General features: G+C 53.4%; 9 protein-coding genes across 9 annotated transcripts; 2 read left to right on the forward strand and 7 right to left on the reverse strand.

Moving 5' to 3' along the window:
- Positions 1-332: 332 nt before the first annotated feature.
- On the reverse strand, positions 333-1,620 carry DACRYDRAFT_93125 (uncharacterized protein). Its single transcript, XM_040777127.1, has 3 exons — positions 1,387-1,620; positions 1,208-1,322; positions 333-1,095 (listed from the first exon to the last, which is right to left on the reverse strand). Exons 1-3 carry the CDS (start codon positions 1,590-1,592, stop codon positions 376-378), a joined length of 1,041 nt encoding a protein of 346 aa, XP_040631536.1. The 5' UTR covers positions 1,593-1,620; the 3' UTR covers positions 333-375.
- A 655-nt stretch (positions 1,621-2,275) lies between these two features.
- DACRYDRAFT_114014 (uncharacterized protein) lies at positions 2,276-4,348 on the reverse strand (the record flags this gene model as incomplete). The annotated part of the gene is made up of 7 exons (XM_040769743.1): positions 3,966-4,348; positions 3,834-3,910; positions 3,752-3,782; positions 3,689-3,701; positions 3,528-3,629; positions 3,463-3,478; positions 2,276-3,411 (listed from the first exon to the last, which is right to left on the reverse strand). The coding sequence occupies exons 1-7, from the start codon at positions 4,070-4,072 to the stop codon at positions 2,276-2,278; spliced, it is 1,482 nt and encodes a 493-aa protein (XP_040631537.1). The 5' UTR covers positions 4,073-4,348.
- Positions 4,349-4,577: 229 nt separating this feature from the next.
- On the reverse strand, positions 4,578-5,765 carry DACRYDRAFT_20314 (ThiJ/PfpI family protein). The gene is made up of 3 exons (XM_040771881.1): positions 5,367-5,765; positions 5,010-5,298; positions 4,578-4,956 (listed from the first exon to the last, which is right to left on the reverse strand). Exons 1-3 carry the CDS (start codon positions 5,538-5,540, stop codon positions 4,643-4,645), a joined length of 777 nt encoding a protein of 258 aa, XP_040631538.1. The 5' UTR covers positions 5,541-5,765; the 3' UTR covers positions 4,578-4,642.
- Positions 5,766-6,141: 376 nt separating this feature from the next.
- On the reverse strand, positions 6,142-7,255 carry DACRYDRAFT_47146 (uncharacterized protein; the record flags this gene model as incomplete). Its single annotated transcript, XM_040774744.1, has 5 exons — positions 6,142-6,324; positions 6,373-6,774; positions 6,826-6,852; positions 6,898-6,930; positions 6,977-7,255. 5 exons carry the CDS (start codon positions 7,253-7,255, stop codon positions 6,142-6,144), a joined length of 924 nt encoding a protein of 307 aa, XP_040631539.1.
- Positions 7,256-9,388: 2,133 nt separating this feature from the next.
- Positions 9,389-12,807, reverse strand: DACRYDRAFT_13856 (uncharacterized protein; the record flags this gene model as incomplete). Its single annotated transcript, XM_040771004.1, has 13 exons — positions 9,389-9,499; positions 9,553-9,648; positions 9,695-9,934; positions 9,982-10,086; positions 10,136-10,207; positions 10,259-10,550; positions 10,604-10,699; positions 10,756-10,867; positions 10,919-11,059; positions 11,105-11,224; positions 11,280-11,413; positions 11,464-11,603; positions 11,638-12,807. 13 exons carry the CDS (start codon positions 12,805-12,807, stop codon positions 9,389-9,391), a joined length of 2,829 nt encoding a protein of 942 aa, XP_040631540.1.
- A 177-nt stretch (positions 12,808-12,984) lies between these two features.
- DACRYDRAFT_20315 (calcium/proton exchanger) lies at positions 12,985-15,677 on the reverse strand. The gene is made up of 11 exons (XM_040771882.1): positions 15,445-15,677; positions 15,082-15,384; positions 14,952-15,032; positions 14,824-14,896; positions 14,620-14,774; positions 14,359-14,570; positions 13,902-14,309; positions 13,566-13,853; positions 13,432-13,513; positions 13,347-13,384; positions 12,985-13,292 (listed from the first exon to the last, which is right to left on the reverse strand). Exons 1-11 carry the CDS (start codon positions 15,500-15,502, stop codon positions 13,251-13,253), a joined length of 1,740 nt encoding a protein of 579 aa, XP_040631541.1. The 5' UTR covers positions 15,503-15,677; the 3' UTR covers positions 12,985-13,250.
- A 4,200-nt stretch (positions 15,678-19,877) lies between these two features.
- Positions 19,878-21,317, forward strand: DACRYDRAFT_47929 (kinase-like protein; the record flags this gene model as incomplete). The annotated part of the gene is made up of 7 exons (XM_040774792.1): positions 19,878-19,977; positions 20,028-20,217; positions 20,270-20,436; positions 20,484-20,584; positions 20,635-20,936; positions 20,986-21,091; positions 21,138-21,317. 7 exons carry the CDS (start codon positions 19,878-19,880, stop codon positions 21,315-21,317), a joined length of 1,146 nt encoding a protein of 381 aa, XP_040631542.1.
- Positions 21,318-22,499: 1,182 nt separating this feature from the next.
- DACRYDRAFT_104528 (uncharacterized protein) lies at positions 22,500-23,468 on the reverse strand (the record flags this gene model as incomplete). Its single annotated transcript, XM_040767944.1, has 4 exons — positions 22,500-22,633; positions 22,686-22,863; positions 22,914-23,090; positions 23,325-23,468. The coding sequence occupies 4 exons, from the start codon at positions 23,466-23,468 to the stop codon at positions 22,500-22,502; spliced, it is 633 nt and encodes a 210-aa protein (XP_040631543.1).
- A 71-nt stretch (positions 23,469-23,539) lies between these two features.
- DACRYDRAFT_114019 (WD40 repeat-like protein) lies at positions 23,540-25,517 on the forward strand (the record flags this gene model as incomplete). The annotated part of the gene is made up of 8 exons (XM_040769744.1): positions 23,540-23,562; positions 23,608-23,670; positions 23,720-23,959; positions 24,019-24,087; positions 24,138-24,589; positions 24,643-24,708; positions 24,754-24,887; positions 24,944-25,517. 8 exons carry the CDS (start codon positions 23,540-23,542, stop codon positions 25,388-25,390), a joined length of 1,494 nt encoding a protein of 497 aa, XP_040631544.1. The 3' UTR covers positions 25,391-25,517.
- Between the last annotated feature and the right edge of the window lie 190 nt (positions 25,518-25,707).

Here is a 25,707-nt window from a genome sequence, read left to right on the forward strand (position 1 = left end):
TCAACGTTCTCTTCTTGCAACCTTTCTAAATTTATATCTGAGCTTTGATATGTCGTGGACATGGCTAGCCTGATGAATGCCAAATATTCTGCGTCGACTGTTTTGTTGGTTAGTAAGAAATAGAGTTGCCGGAACGGGACTCTAGGCCTGTCCCTTGGACATGCAACAAGCGGATACTTTGCTGTCAGGTCCTCGCTTTGCACAGATTTATACTTCAAACATGAAAGTAAGTCCGTCACCCCTCTCGCGCTAATTATCATCATGAGTTGCGTAACAGACGATACATGCTCTGCGGTGCTCTCCTGAGGAATATCCTTCCTACCCTTCCAAGTGGCAAAGAATCGCAACAGCATCCAGCAACCGTCCCCTTTCTCTTCAAACCCCTGCCTCCGGAAGGCCCGAGTATCCACCCACGGCAAGCTGGCTGCCATAATTTTGACCAGCTGGTAGCCCACCATGGAAAACTCCCGGAGGTGGAGAACTCGAATAGCTCGTGGCTGGTGCCGACCCGTCGTAGCCCATGCCGGTCGTTGTTCCAGGTTGATATAAAAGGTATAGTGCAGCGGTTGCGCCCGACGGCATTGGTGATGCTGTTGAGAATGACGTGGCTTGCTGCAACATTGGACGGTCGGAGCCTTTGCCGGTCATACCTAATGCAGCATCTCCAGGGCCTGCAAAACCAGGGCCTGTAGTATTGTTCCTTCGGAAGATGAAGATTGCGAGCAACACGATCAGGGCCAAGCCCACAACACCTCCGACGACACCTCCCACGATCGCCCCGGTATTGCTGCTGCTGGTAGATCCTCCGGTCTGCCCTCCAGAGGACGACCCTGGAGACGAAGCGCTGGAAGTGGTTGTGCTGCTGCCACCGTTGCTAGTACTACTTGATGTGGTTGTTATCGACGTCGACTGAGCAGCGGTCGATGATACCGAAATTGCGGCTTCGTACGCTTGTGCCTGGCTGGGATCCCACGACTCCCCATTACCGGGTTCGTAAGTCCAGGCGGGGATATGAACATCGGCAAGGGATACCCCAGTGACACCTGTGGGATTGTAGGTTGGGCAACCACGAATCCAAGTCGTTTCATTGAGCCACTGAGTAGGAAAACGAGAGCTCGTCAGCATGCACTTCTGTGAAGAAATATGGCAACCGAGGGGGATAACGACCGGTTTACGTGCCAAGCAGCCGTCAGAGAAGTGGACGCACCGTGTAAGAGGTGGTTTGAGGTTGGCACCAACAACATGCTTCCATAAGGTTGTATGACACGATATTACAGTTGCAGTCATTTGGCTGCCAGTTATCGCCAGGAGCAAGGTAATAACTACGACAGGGGAGCATACAACCTGGTCAGTGTCGATTGGGTCTCTCAGCGGAAGGAACCTCACCTGTTGTTCGGCAGTGGTTGCACGTTAACGGGACCGCTTTGACACAAGGTCAAGAGCTGCGCCCAGACCAAGCATGGGTTCTCCCCCTGATCATTGAGCTCCCATGAAGGTGGGTAGCAGGTTGCATTGGAGGTGCCTCCCTGAGCCTGAACGACACGTGGTGACCACGTGATAAGGATGAAGGTGATCGCGAAGACTGACAGCATCGCACCTCTCGACAAAGGAAAGGTCAACACAGATGGTCGCAACGCTAAGAGATGTCCTCTGTCTGGGCGTCTTTTCAAGTCCAACACTGGCCCTGCCCTGGGAAGTGCCCGGAATTTCAGGAGGTAAAGGCGGTCTCTGATTGGCTGTCGGTACCTCGTGCGGATCATGATTATCAGGGACGCATCAATGCATCCTGCATTGCATTTCCGAAGGCCATGCTCTGTCTTCCGTCCAACAACGGACTTACCCTGTATTGGACAGACGCTGAACGCTGGATTTAGACGTGCCATACCCGGAACGCATTTGCGCGGTTTCTACCCTGTCGTGTTGTTTCCTGTAAGTGACAGGGTGTTTAGCGCACATGGGTACAACGAAATCTTGCCGGAATGTTTTCCACGAAAACCCGACCAGCGGTTATGCTGTGGGGGATAGAATGCCGTCCGACGTCCGAACAAGTAGCAAGCTTCAAGAGGCACCAGGGAAAGATAGTCACGGAAGTGTACATTTCAGCGTAGCTCAAGTCAGCGTCGTTCACTTTCACTCGAAGCAGGTCAGCTCTGGTCCTTACCAATGTATTAAGAAAAGCAATATTAGATGAACAGATCATGATGCACATCACCTCAAACACCCTTCCTCAATATAAATCTCTTCACAGTGCCACACAGCACGCCAACAACCCTCGTCATGATGTGCTCGGAAGGCCAGCATGCCATGGTCGTTTCCCTTGCCCTCTTTCCCTCTCAGCCCGTCTCCGCTCCATCCTCGCCCTCCTCTCTGCCGCCCTTGCCTGCTCATACGTCGGCAGCGTAGGACTGCGCAGTACCTCTCCAGATGTGTCGTACGAATATCGGTTAGGGTTAACACCGGCCTCAGAAGGTAAAAGTGGGTACTCGCTTCGCGGTGGAGAGGTACTGGTAGCCCCACTCCCCGTGGCGCTCCCTGCTCTGCTTCCAGAAGAGGGGGAGGAGATGAGAGGTGAAGACCAGGGGACCGGGGTGGCTTCGTCTGGTGGCTGAGGCGGAGAGGAACGCAGAATCCCCAGCGCATCGGGGGTAGTCAGCTCCCCGCGTGAGCCGTAGCCGTTCCCGCTGTTGGTGGAGACAGGCGTGCCTTCCCACGGCATAAGGGGTGTGGGTGTGTACGCCAACCTAGGGTTTCTCGGCGGTGGTGCGGAGGCCATCTTGAACGGCGTACCTGCATTCTGGGTGCTCAGTCGTCCTCCTAGCATGGGACCGCCACCGATCATGAACGGGACGGGTGCTGGCGGGTCCATCTCGGATATGTCGAGCGTGGTACGCAGTTCTGATTGGGAGCGTCGCCGGCGGAGGAGGAAGAACAACAATAGCCCGAGGAGGGCAAGAATGGCCACGCCACCAACGACACCACCGACTATTACTCCAACTGGGGTAGGAGAAGTAGGCTGGGTGCTGGGAGAAGCCGTATTGCCACCTGATGGTGCCGCGCCTGTAAGATTTGACGTGTTAGTGGTGTGTGATGGCGTGTCAGAGGATTGTGATCCGCCCGAAGAGGTAACCAACCCCCCCACAGGTGTTCCTGAAGACGTAGACGTCGAGCTCGTCCCCGTTTGCGACACCGTGCTTGAAGTAGTCGTACCTCCGCTCGGGGTATTCGTTGGGGAGCTGATTAACCCTGGCTGGGAAGAAGAAGCTGATCCACTGACAAGCGCCTCTGCGATGGTCGGGTTCCAGTAAGTGCCGTTCGCGGGCACGTACGCCCAGGAGGGGATCTCGATGGCCCCTAGGCTGACGGAGGAAGGGAGGCCAGTGGCATCATAGTCCTGACATCCATTTTTCCATGCTGCAGATTACTTAGGCGGGTCAGGGGAGAAAGGGGACGAAAGGGGCGTACTGTCTTCTGGAACCCACTAAGAGGATATGAGCGCGTGCCATAGGAGCAGGGAGAAGAGGACGTACGCTGTCTAGGGTGATCCCGGTTTGACACCAGGAGCATGCAGCCATGAGGTTGTACGAAACGACGTTGCATGTGCACGGATTTATTTGGTCGGTGAGGAAGGGCTGTATGGGGCACCTGAAGATCACCAAATGATGGTATATTGGGGAGAAGAGCGGCTCACAGGCTCGTACTGTCTGTGGAAATTCGTCAGTACGATGAGAGGTAAAAACGGGATACGACGTACTCTCCAGGCGGTACGTTGATTAAGACATATACTACCCGTGTTCAACCTTGATTTGAAAAATGTCAAAACGGACAGAACATACCCACAGTCGAATTTAGACACAACGATTGTAGTTGTGCCCAGACAAGGCAGGGCGACTGGCCCTCGAGATTCGCTGTCCTGCATTCATTGAGTTATCGCTGTCTCTCTTCAGATTAGGAGGTGAAAAACGTACCAGAGGTTCTGTGTACAAGTCGCGTTCGTCACTCCTACCGCGCTTGCGCGGTACACCAGTCCAGTCAAAATGAGAAGCGCTCGAAGAACGGGTATCAGGCATGCCATAGACTACCAGCAGCAGGGCACCAAGAGCGACACAGAAAGAGGAAAGAGGTCAAGCAGTGGGTATGAGTAGACATCAGGCAGCACAATAAGATCTTGTGGAGTAGCATCTGGCCAATGCTGTCAGGTACGGTGCCGCCCGGCAGAGGGGAACGGGGCAGAGTTCCTAACGCCGCCAAAGGCCACCGGGCCATTCTTTGTTCACTTCTCACGCAATGTTCGTGGTGGTCTTCGACAGACCCTGATTGATCCGGAAGACAGAGAATTCAGTCACTGTTGATACGGGAGTTACGCAAAGCACCGCCACGCATAACATATCATTAGTTCAAATCGATGGGAACATGAGGCTGCCGTATACTCACAATCAAGGATATGTGCATGGCACCAATCAGCTGGCATGAAGGTCACGGTTATTCCTATGATTCCCTTCTCACGCTTGAGGCTAGCTTGAGGCTACTTTCTTCCATCAGAACAACAGTAGCGGGTGTAGATCAGACAATCGAAGTGCTCAAATCGATCTATTATCTTCTTTACTTGCTCAGCGCACAATCTCGCCCCTACGGATCGCCATGATCAGTATCCCCCGGTGAGCATTTCCAAAAACTCCTCGGCGAGCGTCTTCGCCCCCGTAAAGTTGCCAGCAGTGACAAGCTCCCGATCATGTGTGATCTCGCCCATTTCCCGCTGGTCCTTCTCGCTCACTAGCGTCGCCCCGGCGGCTTTGAGCGCATCCTCCATATTGGAGATCAGGGGTCCGCTGTTGGGAGCGTTGGACTTCTCATCGGGGTTGGAGAAGGTAGTTATGCGGTATCCAGGGTATGCGAAGCCCGAATACTCGGACGCATGGAGTGTGGAGAGCAACGCGTAAACACCATGGTAGAGCGCAGCTAGTGCATACATTCATCAGCCATCATATTATAAGGACCAAAATACAACGAACCTGTGGGCTTTCCCAAATTATGGAATCCCCACAACAGCCTCCCCAGCTCCGCATCCTCCCCCAGCTCCATCATGGGCGTCTTCCCTCCCGGTACGAACACGCCCTCAAAGTTGTCGACCTCTTCGTCCGTCACGCTCGCGAATGAGCGGGGGGAAGCGAGCGCAGACTCGGCGCGCTGTTTCTGGAGTTGGGAGAGTGTTGGCTTGCGGGCGTAGTATGCGAGAAGGTGAGAGAGGAGGGAGTTGCTGAGTGGAGAGAGAGAGGGTTTCCGCCCAGAAGGTGAAGCGAACTGCGCAACATCATCAATCGCGCCCACATCAGATCACGTCCTGAAGAGGGGGGGGGAGAATGACGCACAGTAACCTCATAGCCCGCGTCAAGTAGCTGTTCGAGGGGCTTCGCAAGCTCTGCAACGAACGTGGCTGTCTCTTCGTGCACTACATCGCCGTCCTTCCTCTCCAACGGCGAGGACGCATCCGAGAGGACGACAAGGATGGTACCAGTAGGCTCGGCGGGTGCTTCTGTTTCCATGATGTACTGAGTGCGGGGCAGAGATGGGATTTGACTTTCACTTCGAAGGTTGCTGCCTCGCATAATCCAACAGAAGAGGCATGCTGGCGTATTTATGCCCCCTCGTGGTCGTACCTCGAGAACCTTGACACATGGCATAATCAATAGCAGCCTAGAGATTCTACCGCGGGAGGGGGAGGATGCACTGATGAAGCCGCGGGCGGTGGGTGGGCAGAATCAGCTGCGCCGAAGAAGATGGCGTATTTGCACTCCGAGGAAATCGCACGAAGTCGCCGTGGCCATCCAGAAGCTGGATGGTATGTTCTTGAGGAGAGTCGATCGAGTTCGACTCTAGTGCGAGAAGCGAAGCTTGCAAGATTGTATAGATGGGCGGGGTGGTGGTACGAGAATAAGATGAAGAAATAGGTCTTGTCCTTCTCAAGCTCTATCAAGCCTACATCACATTCCTGAGACGATATCCCAAAATCCTCTTCATTCCCTAGAATCCCTCTACATCTCTTGCAGTTGTACAGAACCAATGTGTGATCTATGACTATAAGTAATAGCAAAATGATAAAGCACAACAAACAAATCTAATAAATAATCCAAACTCAATGTCAGATCAAGGACCCCCACCGTGTTCTCGTTCTATCGCTCCCTCCTCTGCCCGGTGCTTGTCTTCTTTGCTCAGCCGCACGGTAGTGAGACAGAAGCATGCGACGGCAAGAAGCCCAGCAGCAACGACAAATATCGCCTTGGGGAAGCTGTAGACGCTAATGCTGTACAGTGCGCCAAACATCAACGGCTAGACACTCAGTCAGTAAGTGCACCTCCAAGCTTTCAAAGTACTCACCCCGAGCAAGATCTGCGACGTCGCCTGTACGAGGCCAAATGCTCCAAACAGTCTTCCTGCATGATTCACTTCTACAGAAACTCCACTTCCTGCCGCTTCCGCCTCTTCTTTCTCCTGCGCTGTCAGTATCCCCAAGGCAAGGGCATGCATCGCGGGCAGCGCTCCGCCCGCAAAGCTCGACATAGATGTGAAGAGGACGAACGCCCACATTGCCGAGGGTGGGGAGAGGGAGGTGAGCGTGTAGGCTAGGACGTCGAGTGCTACGGAAAAGGTTGCTAGCCGGTGGTCGGTGGAGAGGGAGTGCGTGCCATAGTAGTGTCTTATGAGGCGGATGACGGCGGGCAACAGGAGCAGGAGGTGGACGGCACGAGCAGAGCCGATGTATGCCAGGTAGTAGCCGAGCTGGAGCGATGGTCAGTAATGGTCATCGGCACGCCTGTGAGCTCAACTAACCTGTTCTGACCCCCACGCGTATGTGAACTGATTCGAAATGAGTAGAATACCATAGAGGAAAGAAGGACTTACGATAGCATACTGGAACTTCATATGATAGATCCCCTGCGATCCGTCAGCCGCATTTCCCAGAAACACTCGCCCGACTCACATAAACCAGCAGCATCGTAAACGCCGCCGTGCCAACAGCAAGCAAGTTCCAGTCCCTGCGGAACCGGCCCACCCTCTTCTTCGGAACGAATATCGCCAGCGGAGCAGCAAAGTCCCACCATCTGCCTGTCCTGGCAAGCCTCTTATGCTCCCTCTCTACCCGCTTCTTGTCCCTCGTCTCTATCGATAGGCTCTCTGGCAGTGCTACGGCGCACAGGAGCGCGAGGAGCAACCAACTACTAGCGCTGAGGTAAAACACGCTGATCAGGTTGTTCGTCATCTTCACCAGGAACCCGGAGATCGTCGGGCCCAATGCGACACCAATGTATATCAAACCGAAGAAGCGGGAGAAGATCTTGGCTCGGTTGTGAGGGTCAATCGTATCGCTTGCATAGGCGTTGATCGCGGCCTGCATTGCTGTCCATCCGCCCATGAGGCCCTCGACAGTCGGACCGAGAACGAGGATCCACCGGGAGACAGAGAATCGAAAGCGGCAGACAAGGAGGAAGACAAGGTCTGTTGTAAGCAGGCCGAGGGCGCAGAAGGTGAGGATCCGCGTGCGGCCATACGTGTCGGCCAGGGTGCCCCAGTAAGGTGTTGTGAGTGCAGAGAGGAGACCCATGGTGATCGATATTGCGGTCTGGAGGCGAGCGGCTGATGACTGAACAGAAGGGGATTTGGAGCATTCTTTAGTCGGCTCGGGCAACTGCGAGGGGTCGGTCTCCTGGGGCACTTCAACCTCAGCATCTGCTGTAGTACTGACCGGGTCATACAAGCCATAATCGGCAAATGGCTCGATAGCACGGATGTACAGAGGTGGGAAGACGTCAAACGACCAGTCGAGGCTACGAGCAGATAACGAGTTTGAGTCTGATACGCTGGCGTTGGGGAATACGGCGTCCGGCTTGAGTGCTAAGCAGGTCAACGCGGTGTACACTTCGACGCGGGGTGCTAGTGTCATCCCTCGCTGGACAAGAGTGAGAGAAGCCCGACGATGGGATCTGTGCGACGCACACATATAGCAGCGAACAGCGCGAAGGGTGCCAGCCTATATATGGATAAGTTAGCAGAAGCATGTGCGGCGTTGGAGAACGCACCAGTGAATCGATGGCCTCTTCCATGCCGGCGTCGTATCCCGCGGTGGGGAGAACTCGTCGTCCACAGCATCGTCCCTCTCTATCCCTCTTTCCTCGTTTTCAAGGAAAGGCGCCCTCTCGTGATTACGCTCCTCCTCATCCGCGTCCTTTACCCTATGCACGGACATACTGATGTCGTCGTGGTGCGCCTTATCCTCGTCGTGGTCTTGCGCAGGTGGAGGCTCGTAAACCGGCCGCCTGTGCCACGTCTTTGTGTCGCTCAGGGGTGTGTCGGGTGACGGAGGAATGGGAGAGTCGTGTGCGTTCTGCATGATAGACGATCAGGAGAGACTTTGGGAATGCTCCTAACACAGATAGCGCACGGAAGTGTAGTTGACGAGCGTGTGCTCGCTGGCACGGGTGATAGAAGCCCAATGGTAGGGGCCAATAATGCTTCTTTGATGACAGGCTCTAAATGGAGGGAAAGATGATTAGGCGCTGTTCACCACCGACAACGACGGCGACGCGTCCTTTTATTTATTTCGAGCTCGTCGTCTATCCACACGGCCTCCGTACACCTCTTGACCTCGGAATTTACCTTACCATTTCCGCACATTCACTTTGCCCTTATGAAGCAAACGCCTCCCTCCGATTCAAAGCAATTTATCTTCGGCAAGCAATATTTCCGCACACTCCGAATTGTACCGATCGGCATAACATTCCCACTCTTGGCCCGTGCTGTACACGTTCACGTCACATCTATTCGACCTCGTTATCCATCATCGCACATCATTCATCCGTTTCCTCATCCTCACAGACCACCGCGACGAACTCCATTGCTTGCTTCGATCTTCAACGGCGTTTGCGATTCTGACAAATAATCAGTCAGCTCTGCTGCGGAAAGGTTTCATCGCAGCTATAGCCGGAACGGTACCTTCGCAGAGCCATATTGTGTAGTGTTGCTGCTGGCCTAGGGAGAACCAGTAGGTCAGCCCCAATTATTTGCATACCGTGGCAGGGTGCTCACAGGTGGCTTGGCTGCTTTGGTCGGCCGGTCCTGCCCCGGCTCTTCTGCCCTGGGCCTTTTTTTACGCACTGGTTGAACAGTCACAGGGTTCACACTCTTCACAGGAGGGCCATGGTCAGAAGATTCTTCAATGCTGCTCAGGCTCGACGGTGACCGCCTATGGTTTTGTGCTGCAGTCCTGGTAACGGCTCCGAGTTGAGGTAACGGTGGGTCCGGCAACTTTACTTTCAACGGTTCGAGTGCAACGGCTGGCAAATGCTGCGAAGGAGCCCTAGAGGATTGAGATGGAGCTAAAGTCTGTTTTTCCAGATCAGCCGGCACGAGTCAATGGCAGGGATTCACGCGCCTTGGCCATTTCGATCTTGAGCGATCGTTCAAGGTCCGCAATCTTAACAATGTGTTTCTCGTTCTCGCTCTGGAGCTGCCAAAGAAAGGTGTTCAAGTACAGCGGTGTCCCGATCTGATCTTGCTGACCTTTTTTATTGCGTTCCTAGTCCGTGTCCCCTCAAGTTCATGGGCTTTCTCGATATCGTCTTTGATGACTTCAACAAACTCCATCTCTGCCGATGTCTTCGGGTATGAGCAATGCCAAACCCACCGTGGCGATCTAGCTTACTAGGTCCTTGGTCCAATATCTCTCACGCATGGTAGTTGATCGTCTAAGAAGCTCGTCTCGTTGTTTTTCACAAGCATCCATTCGCTCTGCATAGTTTGTCTGGTACTCAGTCTTCTGTTGCTGCAGTTCTTCTCGACGGTGGCTGAGTTCGTTTTCCACTTCAGCGAGCTTTATCGCCTCTTCAGACCTTTGCTTGTCGAGCTGTTTCTGCAATTCATCAAGCTTATTATGGGCCACATCCTGAAATCGGCTTAGCTGTAGCTCAAGTCAGGTCAAAATCGACAAACCAGCTTGTGGGTAAGGTCCTGGACCACCAACTGGAGTTCCATTGCCCTGCGGTTTGAGAGGTCCTCGTCTGCAATCGCACCAGCATCACGGAGATCGAATTGATCCTGAACGAACAGTATGGTCAGACACGCTAAAGTCTACCACTTTACATACACTCATCGCCTGCAACAACTCCTCGGCCTTTTGCTTTGCAGCCTCAGAGGTCTTACGACGTTCCGTGAGTGACTGTACAGATGGACATCAGACGAGGGCAAGAGCAGGTGAATGTCGACTTACCGCGATCTCATCTTGCAATCTCGTGTATCTATACAAACAAATGTTACTTGTGTTTCGGGTGATTGACTGCTCACTCAACTGAAGTTTCACTTGTTGAGACGTCTCTTCGTAGCTTCTTATCTCGGACTCGAGTTGCAATACTCTCCTTTCCTTGTCTAGGATTGCGTCATTTTTGCCTTGACGTTCCCTCCTTTCACTGGCGCGAATGACTTTGAACTCTTCCTTCCAGCGCTCAGCCGATTGCTCGAGCTCTCTTTGGCCCTCTTTGATCTGAAATTCGTTGCGAAGCAGTCTATGAAGGGGCGGGTTAATGAGACATGAAGCGTGAATAATTCGTGGTCTTACTGCTGCTGCTGTTCGAGTAGCTTGGTTTCCTGCCTCGTAATGACAAGTTTGAGATCGTCCTCGGCTATCTTCTGCAGTGCACGGAGTGTTTCGATCCTGTAACCAAAGAGCTTAGTATGATAATCCGTCCTTGGAGGAGGTGTTGAACCTACTCTTCTTCCAGGTTTTTGTTGGTTAACTCGAGTTCGGCTCCCTTCAACAGCGTGTCTATAATTTTTTGTTCCTGCTTCTTCCGCACTTCCAAATCGTGTTCTATAATTTTTTCTGGTGACAAGCGTGAGCATAGCGCTATAATGATGCAGTAAGTGATCATACCACGAAGAGCTTTTACTTCCTGGACTGCCCCATTGTCTTCTCCCTGGAGGCGGATCAAGTTCTGAAAAGACTCTTCCATAGACGCGAGCATGCACTTGTCATGCGCCATCTCATCACGAAGTAAACCGATCGTCGATTTAGCTGAGATATTTTAACAACAAGGCGTGTAGAAATCTGAGAGCGTACCTTCCATGTAATCGTGGTCAACCATTTCTTTTGCGTTCTTGAGTTCAGCAAGGAGTATTTTCGTCTTCAGTTTCTGTTCAGTCAGAGAATTCTCTCCCGTCTCAATATAAGGAGATATGACTGTGGTACATATTAGAGGAAGTCAAGCTCAGGGGGAGAGGGAAGCTTTGCGCACCGTCAAGGCTGTCCTTTATCTGTCTTCGCAAATCCTGGAGTTCGGGCATAATGCTGTGCGTCTTCCTAAAGTCAGACTCCACCAAGTTACTGATCGTTTTGTAGTTGTCCAGGTCCTTTTTCATGTCATTGAACCTGTGGATGGCTTTAGTCACCCATGTCGTGATTCCTACGAGTACACTCACAGTTGACTTCCTCGCTTCATCTTTTCATTAGCCTTCAGTTTCGTGTCCGCCAGGTCTTGAGTTGCCTTCTCCAGTTTCTTCTCAAGGTCGTCGCGCTCCAGTTGAAGCTTGGCGAGGCGCGTATTCTTGTCCCTGTTAGTCTTATCACGTGTTGCAACAAACTGATTTACTTACCACAGAACGCAGTTCCTTCTCGCGACGCTTAGCAGCGCGCAGAGCGGGAATCAGATACGACAAGGGATCTTTGGCAGGCATGATTTCTGTCAGATCTCGTGGGTTATCCTCGAAGCTTATGTCCGAAGTGAAGGAAGGCGAGCGGGCCCGTGGAGAGAGGGGCAGATCAGAGGGAACAGGATTAGCCCTTGACTGGTCTGCACGCGGCAGAGCAAACGGGACGGGGCCAGATGTCTGAATGGGAGAATCAGGATAAGCAGTCGCAGAAGACCTTGTAGTGGTATGAGAGGGCATATTGTCATTGTGTGAACGAACAGGATCAGATCGAACATCAGAGCGACGACCCGCTGGCTGTTGATGGGCGCTAGAAGCGTGCTGGGTAACGTGGGGCTCTCTCGTGCTGTCGCCTGAGTTACGACGCGTCTGCACAAGGGAGCCATCTCTCAAGTACCTGGGATCCGAATAGTCTCTCGTATGGGAATTTCTCTCAGAGGTATCATTATTGGTGTGTTCATCAATGTTCGAATGCCGTGAATGGTCTGGTTCTTCTTCATAGTCAGCTTCTCTTGAGTTGCGTCCGTTCCGCCTATCGTCATAAGGTCCATCAGCTTTTGGATGATTCTCACGACCAGAAGTAGCAGGATTCGACTGAAAAGGCTGAGGAGGCGGTCGAGCATAAGACACATCGCCGGAACGATTGATGCCAGAAAGAAGGAACTGGGATGCAGCAGGGAACCGGTCCATGCCCTCCGTATACGTGGTGGTAAATGAGTACCCAGAGCCAGGAAAGTCAGGAATTGCACCAGAGCCCTCGAACTCAGATGTATGCACGACCTGCGCCCGATGAGTGGGGGAACCAGGAGAGGGTCGCGCATACATCGCATGATTACTCACAGGAGGATTTGGACGAGGCGTCTCCGCCACCCTCTGCTCACGTCCACGGGCATAATCACCCAATCCTTTTCCAGGTGGAACGCGTGGAGGAGGAGGTTTGGGGGCAGGAGGTACATTGGAGTGTGTTCCAGAGTGAGCAGGACGAACAGGGGGCTGAAGAGGCCGACCACCTCCGTTCAGTGCACTTGAATTGTTCGGATTCCAAGGCACAGGAGCGTGACGACGCGTCTTTTCCCATGACAGATCTTCGTTGTCAATCTCAAGGATGTCATCCATCGCAGTTGAGCGATGATATAGAAATTGGCTTTATAGGTTAGAATAGACAGTCAGTCAGTGGCAGTGATGAACAACAGAGGCCTTCTGTTTGTCCGAAGATGGTGGTGGAACGGAAAGAAGGCGTGGGGACACGGGAGCAAACGCGCCGCCTTTTGTATCAAACAACAATCGAGGAATGCTAGATGTATGCTGAATGACTGTAGGGTATCTCTCCGACTAGGTAATCGTACAATAGAGAAGGGGAAATGCGCATGACAAGCTCCCAGAGCCCACTGAAATCGACTAATACGAAGTGCCGACTTCAACACCCAACCACTGCCCAACGCGTCCCGCGACGTGCTAGGTGTATGCGTACAGTTATCTGCGGAAGTTCCCTGTGTATATGCACCAGATAATACCCTCCGCCGCCGCTTCTGTAGAGATCAAGTATGACTGGCTCTTTACTAGCACGTGAGGCCCAGCGTAGATGACGGGTTAAAGCCAGGCTGTGGGAGAAGAATCAATTTGAAGGTCAAAGTGGAGACAAGAAAAGGGCTGACGTAGAACCAGAAAGCGACGGCTACAATTGCGTATAGATCTGAGCCAAGGTTAGGCAAGTTCCTTGCAAACATAACTAGAACGGACTCATGAGAATCATCCCCTCCAGCCAGTTACTCCGACCATCGGCAACGACGTAGTTAACTGTTAACACAGCGAGGAACAACACCTGCACTATGGATGAGCAATCTCATATGAATGAGCTCCAACGCAGTACGTACCACACTCTCGAAAGGATCAAACAACATAGTCAGTGGCTTACCCATAATCCATGCGAGGACCACGATGAACGGGATAACGAAAAGAGCAATCTGGATGCTAGATCCGACTGCGACACCCATAGAGAGATCGAGCTTGTTCTTCACCGATACTGTCACTGCCGTGACATGTTCTGCTGCGTTGCCGACAATCGGGAGGAGGATCAAGCCGACCCATTCTTCGCTGATGTGTCCAGTAGCTGTCACACCGTCGATGGAATCCACGAGGAACTCGGCCGTGACGCCAACGAGCTAAACAACTATGAGCGAGATCGGAAGGAAGGAAAGACAGCCACAAACCACAGTAACAACGATCAGGAGGATGACACAAGTGGCGAAGTTCATCGTAGGATACTCGGGTTCTTCTCCTGCTTCCGAAGTTTCTTCATGAGCCTCAGCCCTTTCCACTGCCCCAGGTGTCTTCTCAGCAGACTCTACTGGTACACGCTGTCGCGCACCCGACTGCTGCTCATGGCTCGTAGTTGAGGCAGTTGCTGCTCCCGGCTCGCTCTGAACCTCCTCGTCATCCTTGCTGCGCTGCCGGCCAATCTTCTGCAGCCTCTTGCCCATCTTCTTGTATTGATATTTCAGATTGATATTTTCTGGATATGCGGTGGACTTGGAGGCAGCCTCATTCAGGACATTCGCATGTGACCAGAGTTGGAAGATCAGGTTGCAGGCGTAGATTATGAGAAGGATGACAGCTACCTATCAGTTGTGTCAGAAGCAATATTAAAAAGGCAACTATTGTGCTCACTCCATGACTCATCTGAAGAATATCATGTCCTTCCTTTTGGGGACTGACATCATTGCTGGTATTGTTGTCCGCGTTGTTGCTCGCGGTGATCGCCATGTTGAACGCAGCGGGCAGAAGAACAGCAATCACACTCAAAACGAGCAAGGATGAGTTCAGCTGCGCTGGCGCAACCAAGAATCCTTGTTCGGAATATTTAGTCCCACCTGCGAAAACTGAAGATACTTTAGTAGCTATATGCTGCAGCGATTTGGCACTACTTACAGCACATGCCGAGAACCAGGAGCAGGTTGCTAAGAATAGAGCCCACCAGCGATGACTGTACGATCGTGAGCTTGCATTGTGCCAGCGCGATGATCGCAACAATTAGTTCGACAGCATTGCCAAGAGTAGCGTTTAATAATCCTCCTAGAGTTTGTCTAATTGCATCTTCAGAACAAACTGATGGTTTGAACAGGGCAAACGTACCCAACCCGAAGCGAAATCTCCTCCGTTGCGAAGGCTAGCAGTTTCGCAAGTGGAATGATAGAAAGGAACGTGACTGCATGGAGGGTCAATAGGAACTCGGGATTCGATGCACAGGAATATCAACTCACATATGAAAACGATAATGGGAGTGACACTTGTGAAATGGAGAGCCCAGCCGACGGGGATACAAACGAGCAAAACGTTGAGCCCTGTTCCAGCTTCAGGAAGGGAAGACTGCTACGTTTTGGGAAGACGTACAACTGGCAGTTACAACGGCTTTCAAGCTTCCTGCCCAAGTCGGCTTGGGGTGATCCGGAGGCGGCGGATTCTGCGGCTTGAGCAACATAGATGTGTGCTCCCTCACGACTTCTAGAGTCGTCTTGCCCCTCCGCGGCACCCTCGATTCGATCGCCTGGATTGGCACTCCTTTCATATTCACATTCCTTTCAATGTCTTTGGACTCCTTTCTGGAGGGGTACGAGTGGCGGCGAGCTATTGTGGTCGGGGAGTCAGGGAGTGGTTCGGTCCCATCAGGAAACGGGCCAGTCTCGTCCTGTGGTGCTGTTTGCGGTAACCGGGATAAGTCATCCCAGTAAGCCAAGAGAGCGCGACCGCACTCACAAGCCCAGACCTGCCCAGCGGGGTTAGCCTCTACGTTGTTCTTGGTGCTGCCGCTCATTGGAGGCTTAGCAGTCAGCTGTTGTCGATGCCGAGCAGTTGCAGTTATAGCTGGTGGAATGAAAGAGAGCGTGAGAGGCCCTTAGGGGCGGGGAAACGAGTGGGGTGATATTGGCTAGAATGACCGCAGCTGGTGTGTGTGGCAAGAGGTTTCCTGTGCGCGTGCCCAGAGGGGTCGATCGGCTTGGGTGCCAACTACGCTTCTGAAAAGCTCTTGGCACCGTCCCATTTCGCCCTCTCTGTTTTGTACCCCAGACATCCGCAACAGTACTCTCTTTCATTTACTCATTCATCAACACTGATGTGCTGTGCCCTGTCTAGCTTTGTTTTTCTGCGCTCTGGTAAACGTTTTCTGATGATGATCAAGTGTATGTTTTGCGATGTAATCACCGACTTGGCTTGTCCGACGTGACAGATCCCGCCCGTCCGGGTTTGCGGAGTTCCAAAAGGACAGCACTAACCAAGACTCTTGGTATTTATAATGTGCTTTATTCACAAAATGAACGCAGACACGCGTCACTATGACCTCGGGGTGGACTTCAAGCTGCAATTCATCCTCTCATCAACCATCTCAGGCGATGCTAATTGTTATACTCGGCACATCAGATATCAGACAATCTTGATCTTGACCAACTCCGGCCCGAATGTTGATCCTTCCAGCTCGGGCGTATGTCGTAGCGGACGGTTGTTATCGGCTGTCTTTACGGCTCGCTTCTCTCAATCGCCGCTTTCCAAACCCTCCGTTACATCCGGCAAGGCGGAAACGTGCACTTTGTTGACTGATGCATGCTCCTGAGTCTTGGCAACATCCATCAGAACCGAGGAAGAAGAAAAACCGACCCCGGACGCCACAGCTTCTTTTCCGCTCCTTGCGCGATCATACCCCGCTGCGGTGCTGAAAGAGCAGCTTCTTGCTACTCCTGGACCTGGGTGTGCTGGCAACGGGCCTAGAGATGGCCTTGCGCTGTGCAGACAACAATGGACATCACTTTGTCAAGCGGCGACAATCGTACCGGCCTCCAGCGAACAAAGCCAGACGCTGGCTGGGGACGGATTTCAATCCAGAATTGGATGGTATCTGGCCCGTGGCCTTGTCTACCCCCATCGTTCGTCCCTCTTCTGGCGTACGTCCGACCAACCCTGGGCCCATTGTTATCAGTTCCCCTCAACCGCGAAAACATTGCCAAAGTGAGTACGACGTTGTTCTGCCACCCTAAAGGTCAATATCATTGATCTTCGATAATCTGAATCGACGATGTCACGATCGCGCCTGCCCCTTGCCTCGCTGGTAGCTCTCATCAGATCTGCGGCAGATCGATTCATCCCTGATTCCCCTGCTCTCTTTGATGTTCCCCCGGCCTATAGAACCTTTCGCCCGGCGCACGGACCTCCAGCAAACTCCAGCAGCATGTAACGGACATAGATTGTTGCCCGAGGAATAACAGGGCCATTGGGAAGTCGCCTAGCCCGGGCGTGCCAGCGAATCTAATCTTCTGTCCCCGACTGCAAGCGGCCGTGGAGTTGAATGCGTTGGCAGGGGCAGGCGCATCGTTCATTCCCGGGCAGTTCGGGATAACAAGGCACCGCAGTGATCTGTAGGGTAAGAAACCTAGCACCAACATCTAGAATCTGCAAGTACAAATCCTCCCTTATCAGCAAACCTCAGCGCGCGGCTTAGAAACAACCTGCGACTTGTACCATCGGTGAATGGACAATCGCTTGGACCCGATTAATATCGGTATCTGATACCCGGTTTCGAAATTCTGTAAGATTCAAGGTGATACGAGGTGACTGAAGTAACTGCGGTGGTGAAACGCGAGTTTGTGACAATATGCAATAGGATTTGTATATCTGTCAAGGGGCTAATGATGTTATTCCAGTGCTGTGTATTGTATATTGTCATGCCTATGTGGGCACAGTGGCTTCTTGCTTCATAAGCCGATAAACTCATACCGTCGAGGCCATCGGGAGGGTCCAGGATTGACCGACCGGCAACCACGGGATACCCACGGCACGCAAGCCCAGCGAGTCGCTACGGACTCACGCAGTCTTAGCAAGCGCCTGATGACGAATCGTCCTCTCACGCGGGCGTTTAGGGATACGTGTATGGACGGGTGTACGTCGTATCCGGTCGGGACGGCGTGGTTCCCACAAGGCCTGGCGCACAGGTTACCTCCATCGTGAAGGGAAGGACTAGACAGGGCATCACGTGATGCAGGGGCATGGATGAGACTGACAGATGAGCCGAACAGAGAAAAAGGACCCGAACACGGAGCAGGCGTGGGGCTTGCTGACAGAAACGAAGACGGTAGGGCACGGGATTGGCTAGAGCTAAGGGTTTTGAGGAGACCAGGGACGAGAGGCATTCAAGCTGAATGGGGATGCCGTGCTAATACGTTATTTCAGTGGTTGTACGTATTTACTTGAGGTGATGTGGAAAGAGGGGGGTGTTATAGAGGGAAATGGAGGCCGAGGAGCGGAAGGTGATTGGAGGAGGAAGGGGGGGCAATGGGGCTAACACGTAAAGGGATTGATTGACAGGATCATCGGGTGTATGGATGGTCCGTGCGCAGGAAGGAAGAGAAATGGGAAGAGTCTGAAGGGGGCTATTTGCCGTCATTGGCCTGTCGCTGGCGACCACTTCAGACTCGTCTCTCCTCCCCCCCTTCCTTCTCCCCCCTTTTTTTCATCTACAACCAGTTACTTACTCTCGGTGAACACCATCATCAGTCCGGTGCGCGTGGTGACCGCTCAGTTCGCTAGACTAGACCCATACACGCGGACCAAACTCGCTGTCCTCTTTTTATCAATCAAATCACAGCGCAGATCATTATCCCCTCTAGCTTACTAGCACATCGTCATATACATCTACAGTAGAAAAAAAAACAGCAAACACGGGTAAAAGACAGGTCGATATTAGCCACATGATACACATAACCCGTCATTTGATGGGCGGGGTGGTCTTGTAAAGGGTGGGAAGTATACGCAGCCCACAGGCGAACCGGGACCAGGCTAGGGCAGGTCTCCCCCTACACCCGCATAGCCCAATCCCTCCTCCGTTCTCTTTCTTCACCCTCTCCTCCTCCCTTTCTCCTCCTTCCTCATTTCAACCCCATCACCTTGTCACTTCTCTCTCGACAACGTCCACCTCGGTCCGCATTCATCCCCCACCTCATCGTCCTTGACACTGCAACTCGTCGTCCTCCTCGTCGATGCATGTTCAAGTTCGCCAGCCAGTACTCCCCATCCATCTTCCCGCCCCCTATCCCACCCACCAACCACAATCACCCCGCTATCGTAACATAGGCCAACCCTACTCTAACGCCTACACAGACCCGTACGGAACACCGTACTACATTCAACCCCAGTTACAGTTCATACCCACCCCGGTTGCAACCACGGGAAGCTCCATTAGCGCGCCGCAGGTCTCTGACCACCCTCTCCAGCACCAGCAATACGCTGCCTCCCACCAATACGGAACGACGTCGGGGAGTGTGTATCATCCAGCCTCCAGCTCGGGCAGTGCATATTCGAACTACGACCGTGACGGGGACCGGTCTAGCATAAGGAGTCGCGGGGACGACTATCGGGATCAGCTTGATAGCACACCTACGTACTCCCGTCCGTACAACGAGCATCATTACCAACCAGCGTCGACAGCACACCCGCTCTCCGCTGTCAGCAACTACGATTCGCCGAGTCACACGTCGCAGCGTCTGTACGGGCAGACGTCGGCACTCACACCCATCAACACATCTTCGTCCGCTCTGTCACATACCTCCCGCGCATCACTGCAAAACATCCTGAATCCCTCCCCTGTCGAACCCGTTCCCCAAACCCAGTATCCAGGATTCGCCGTTCCCCCTCCATACCCAAATTCATACGACGGCATGGCCCCCGTGACCGCGGCAACGACGGTCTACACGAACGGCAACAGCTCAGGCGCTGTTGCTAGGAAGCGAAAACGGGTACTCCAGCACCAGCAATTCAGCTGGACAACAGAAGAGCAAGTTGATAACAGTGGCAAGCGACGAGAAGTCATTGTCTTGGGTGACACGCCCTCACCTGCGCCAGATGGCCTTGGACTTAGCGGCACGAATGAATATTTGGATCCATACTACTCCAACGAGCATGCATCTGAGCCACGCGAGGTCAAGACACTCCCTCGTCGTGCAGTACGGACTACACGAACGCAAGCCGAGTCGTCTAACGGGTGCCTCAAGGTCGAAAGAGAGGAACCCGTGCTTCAGCCTGCTAAACGACGACGAGTAGGCGCTGCTGGTGAGGCAATTGTGAGCAAGAAGGGCAAAGGGCAAGAAGACGATCCTTGGAAGGAGCGGAAAGATGTGAGTGCGTTCGCATCGCTATGTTTTCATATGCTGACAAGTTTTCAGCCTGCCGTACCGGCGTCTTGCGACGATAAGGAAGGTCACTACATTATCCTTCCTGGGGATTGTATTGGGAACGATCATCGATGTACGCTATCTTCCCGAATGTTCCTTGATGCGGCTTACACATTCTCTTAGATAAAATTGTGCGTTTGCTTGGTCAAGGCACATTTGGCAAGGTTGTCGAAGCTCAGGACCTGCACTCACCACGACGAGAGCGCAAGGTGGCCGTTAAGATCATTCGGGCTGTTCAAAAGTACCGCGATGCGAGCAAGATCGAGGTGCGCGTTCTGGAGCGGCTAAAGTTGGCGGACCCGCAAAACATCCAGTGAGCATATAATCGCCTCCTTCATCATATATGCTGCTGACCAGTGCATCAGCCAATGTATCCATGCAGAGCAGGTGTTCGATTTTAGGAATCACGTCTGTATCGTCTCCGAGCTGCTCGGGATGTGCGTATACGACTTCTTGAAAGAGAACGAGTTCCAGGCGTTCCCGAGGGATCATATATGGGCTTTTGCCCGTCAATTGCTGGATAGCGTAGCTTGTGAGTGCAATATGCTCAGCATGATGGCTCTTACTAACTCGCGACAGTCCTGCACTCACAAGGGTTAGTGCACACAGATTTGAAGCCGGAGAACATCCTGCTTGTTAACGACACATACAAGCAGATTTCCATACCAGGATCATCAAGAGTGAGCGACAGCCTCGTATCTCATGGTTCATTTGCTGACTTGGCACGCAGCGGCAACCCGCACAACACCAGAAGATCCTGTTGGACACTCGGATCCGCCTAATCGACTTTGGCAGTGCAACCTTCGAGACCGAGTATCACAGCTCCGTAGTATGTACAAGGCACTACCGTGCGCCGGAGATCATCCTGGGCATGGGCTGGTCCTACCCATGCGACGCGTACTCGATCGGCTGCATCTTGGTCGAGTTCTACACAGGGACAGCACTCTTCCAGACGCACGACAACGTAGAACACCTAGCCATGATGGAGGTTGTCATGGGCCTCATGCCTACTGCTTTCAAGAATGTCGGCAGGTGAGGAGAACTCTCGACTGATGAGTATAGACGCTTACATGATGGGTAGGAAAAACAAGCCAGAATTCTTCAAGTCCACTGGTTTACTGGACTGGCCAAAGACGCGTGCATCGAAAGCGTCCAAGCGAGACATTTCCAAAATGAAGCCGCTAGAGGTTCGTCTCCTCTCTATCCTTCCCCACATACCTGACTCTGGTGTAGCACATCATCGACCCGAACAAGGACGATGCGAACAAGCGGTTCTGCGAGTTGGTCAAGGAACTGCTGGCATTCGATCCCAAGCAACGTATACGAGTGCGGGACGCACTCTCCTCACCCTTCATACGGATGAACATCCCGCCCGAATCGAGCAAGCTCCTCACGCGGTGGAACGGCCTCTAACGTCCAGTCTCCAGCGTCCAGCTTCTTGAGCGTGCGTGCGCGCGTGTCTGGTGCCGAGCACAGCTGGCTCGGTTAACGGTTATCAACTCTGTATTCTCTTGCATTTGGCTTATGTAGGCATCCCATCATCCTTGGTCGTTAAACAATCTTCGCACACCTTCTCCATCTCCGTCTCCATCTCCTCATCCTCCACCTCATCCTCGTCCGCTTGTTCCTCTCACTCCCATTCGTATTCGTTGTGTCCAATCTACCGCTCAGGTACATACCACGCAAAAAACGTACCCCCTTACCCCCGCTTTTTTTCATCTTCCTCTGTGTTATCGTACTAGAAAAAAAACAGCTTCGCTGGTGCCTGCCTTCCTATGCTTGTGCTAGCCAGGGCGAGCGGGTTAGCGGCACGTTGATGGTCGACGGTCGACGGTCGATGTTGGTGGAGCCGCGCTGCTGTGTGTAACATAGGCGTGGAGAGTATAGAATGTATGATACGAATATTACCCACCCAAGCCAGGCCAATCCAACCCCGTATGACCTATCCGCGTACTAGTCTGACCGAGTCTGGGGCATATGCGGGTAACAGGATGACGCCCTGACAACTGGTGTGGATTCTGGAAAACTGTACGCGCTTGCTGACGGGGGGCAACGGGAGAGGTTCTGTATGTCATCATGGGCTTTGACTGACTGAACTGAGAACTGATCGTACATCTTCCTTGTTACAGTATATCTACCACTATAACTCCAATTCCAGGCATCTAGTTGCCCACATCTATCCAACTCCAACATCCAACATACAACGTCCAACGTCCAGCGCCCACCTCCCCTTTAGCTCACCCACTCCCCCAAGCCCAACCCCCTCACCCACCCCTCTCCTGCCCAAGCCAGCAACACGACCCCCGTCGTCAGCCCCGCACTGGAGGGCAAGACGACCCTTAGGCCGAAGCCGGCTGAGAAGCCTCCGAGGAGGTGGCGGATCAGCTGAGTGCGGGAGGTTTCTGGCCATGAGAAGGGGAAGGGGAAGTGGGGTAGGAAGGATGAGGGCGAGGAGTTGGAGTTTGAGTTGGGGGGGGTGGAAGTGGAAGTGGAAGTGGAGATGGACCAGATGGAAAGAAGGAGTAAGAGAAAGAGTTTCGTAAGTGAGGAATAGAGCAACGATAGTGATATACGCGTGCAGCTGGCGCTATGCTGTTAGACCTGGACAGGGGCTAGGATAGAGGAAGGGGGGACATACGTCGGTTCCGTACCGGGGTTTGAAGGCGTACGACGGAGGAAGAGTACCCCCCAGCTACCGAGGATAACAAGCAAGTGGAAAGTGATCGTTTCTGTTCCCCAACCCCTATGAGCTCCATCCCCCAAAAGCAAAAAAAGGCGCACCAAGTAGACAGGCGAGGAACGTCCGGCCCAGAGAGAACGCTCCCGAGGTCGTCCATTCGTAGCCTGCCAATGTGTATGGCCTGCGGTCTTCGGTCCATCCTTGGGGCGAGGAATGGCGTATGAACGCGTCTACCAGTGTTAGGCAGAGCCCTAGGCTCCAGAGTATCGCTCCCTCCGTCTGCCCTCCATGAATGATCCATATGCAGAAAGAGTAAAAGCAGGACACACGAGTTCCTCCCCCTTCTGCACCTCTACCTCCCTGCCCTCCCTGTCTAGCCGCCTAGGGAGTGCCCCGTGGTTGAAGAGCAAATGCCGGTATACTCCTCGCTTGAGCAGGATGAGGTCGAGCAGTACGATGAGGGGGTCGTGTTCTACGTAAGGGTCTGCGAAGGAGTGACAGTTTGGCTGCAGAATGGGTTAGTTAGAGGGGGGAGGAAGAGAGGTGGTGAGGAGGAGGATGAGGACGCACACATTGTTCTAGCCTGAGGTTATACTTTGAAGGATAGAGCGTGTATAGATGTGGTACTGTGTGTGTACAGTTTGTACATATCGGCATGGCACAGTTGTATACCATGCGTAATGTCATCACTCACGCTGTCGATCACTCAGGAATGAACCGTAATCACGTGCTATATTCACGTGCTCTTCCCCACAAAATAGCGCAGCCTCCCATTCCGCCTTTCCCGCACTAGAGACCGCTGACGTCGGCCACTCGGGTGCGGGCGTCTGACCGGGACAACGGAGGGAGAGGCGCATATGACCGTCTGTACGCCTGTTGTTCATCCTCGACTTGTTACTTCTCCTCCTCCTCCTACTTCTACTACTTCAACTACTTCGATTACTACTACGTTAACATGGCATGGGATTACACTACAGAGTCAGCCTAATCCTACCCTTTCTCTCACACGCTCACAGAACACAGCCAACCCCTGCTCCAAGATCATCCAACAACAGTAACAAGCACAACAATAACGAGCCATCATCGGTGCGCCCCCTCACCCATCACTCCTCCAAAACGCTGCTGACGAGAATAGGGAACTGCGAGATCTGCTCGTTTGCCCGCATACGAGGGGTCAGGTGTTTTATATTAGGAACACATCCCTCTTTTACCAGGATATACTCGCTTCACACGCGGAGGGCGCTGTACCCGCTGCTGCTCACTCAGAGGGAGAGCGGGATGCAGAGGGAGAGGGAGAAGAAGGGGAGGAAGACCCCCCCGGAAGCCCGGAACAGGTCTGCGACGTCCGCTTTCATCCTGTGTGTTTGTCTTACGGGTATGCTCTCCCTCCCTGTTCCTGCTTCCCTCAGCCGTAGATAAGCTCACATCCTACAGCGCCGGCCTCCTAGCCGCCGGAGGACTGCATTCCGAGCTCGCCCTCCGACCTTTGCACGGCAGTCGCTGGTCCGCCCTTCCCCCTCCCTTAGTATATCAACACTCACGCTTGGTTACAGGACATACACGACCTCCCTCTCTAAATCGATCAACAATTCCCTGCTGGTGACGTCCCTCTCCCTTCCCTGTGACGAGAGCGGGAGCACGAGGACAAGACTCTTTGTGAGCAATAATGACCGCACGGTGACGGCTTACGAGGTTGGGATCGACGAGGACCTGGGGCTGGAGGCGCCGCAGGAAGGGGGAGAAGGTGCGGACGGGGAGGGGGAAGGGGAAGGAGGATGTAGGATGGAGTTGAGCGGGAGTGTGAGGCTTAACACCGCGCTGAATCATGGTGCGCTCGCCCCTTATACGCTTCTGCTTGCCTTTGGCGCTCAATGTTATGTGGATACAGCATCACTTTCCCCCGATGGGAGGACGCTCCTCGCCGTAGGCGATACGCCAGACGTGTTCGTGTTGAATGTCACCGGAGGTCGGGGAACCGAGATGCAGCTAACGACAGTACTTGAAGGTCCGCCGTCCCCTGCCCTTATTATCAGGATGTCTAAAGCTTGACCGACATAGCTGCCGACGCATCATTCTCCACCTCCTGGAGTCCCGACGGACGCAAGTTCGCCGTCTCTTCCCAGAGTGCGCCGCTCCTTCTGTTTATCTAACGTTTCTCACACACCCCAGATGGGGAAGTGCGAGTCTGGGACGTAAGGTCCACCAAGCCCCTCGCAAAGTTCTTCGCTCTCAAACCGGGCGCATCGACGAGAGCAGTCAAGTTCTCCCCCCCAGGAGCGCGTGAACTGCTCGCTTTCGCAGAAGTACGCTCGCCTAGCCTCCTCTTATTTCCCGTTCGGTTCGCGCTAACGTCCTGCAGGGATCGAGCAACCTGCATATCGTCGACGCGCGCACTTTTGCGGGACACAAGACGTACACCGTTCCCCCTACCACCCCCGTGCGGCAGGGCACGCGCACAAAACGTTTTCAAGGAACACCACGTTCTCTCTCTCCCGTCCCTTCCTCCACTAGCAGCACATCAGCAGCAGCAGCAGCAGCATACATGCATCTCCCACCCCCGATCCCGATCCACCGTTCCCTTCCCCTCGCGCTCACTCTCTCTCTCCCCCTACTCCAAAGTCTACAGGACTACAAGCCTCCCCTGCCCTGGTACGCCTCTGGGTACGGCAGCAACACGGATCCGGAGATTACGGGTCTCGTGTGGGACCCGACGGGCAGATGGGTCTATGTGGGCACGGAGGGGAGCGTCGCAGAGTGGGAGGCGGGGGGAGGGAGGGGGTGGTGTGACGCTGTTGAGTTTGCGTAGGGGCTTTGGTGGGGTGTCTTTGGATGAGAGGTCGAGCAGGTTGGTGGATTGGGTTGGGTTTTGGGTTGGGATCTTGGGTACGGTTAAGGACCTTGGGCAAGGCTGCGCAGGGATGTACAACACCAACACTGGCATGCAAGTATTACTTAACACCAATCACGAACATCGAACATCGAACGAATCGCAAAGACAAAGGCATAAGGCCGAGAATATCAGTATCTATGTATGAACAGTATCTAGCATCACACACTAAATGAATGGGATTGGTTGTATTGTATCTCTTGCTTGCGTTGCTGCGAGGAAGGGCAAGGGACGGA

This window comes from Dacryopinax primogenitus (genome assembly GCF_000292625.1).
Source record: "Dacryopinax primogenitus strain DJM-731 SS1 chromosome Unknown DACRYscaffold_3, whole genome shotgun sequence".
Classification (NCBI taxonomy): domain Eukaryota; kingdom Fungi; phylum Basidiomycota; class Dacrymycetes; order Dacrymycetales; family Dacrymycetaceae; genus Dacryopinax; species Dacryopinax primogenitus.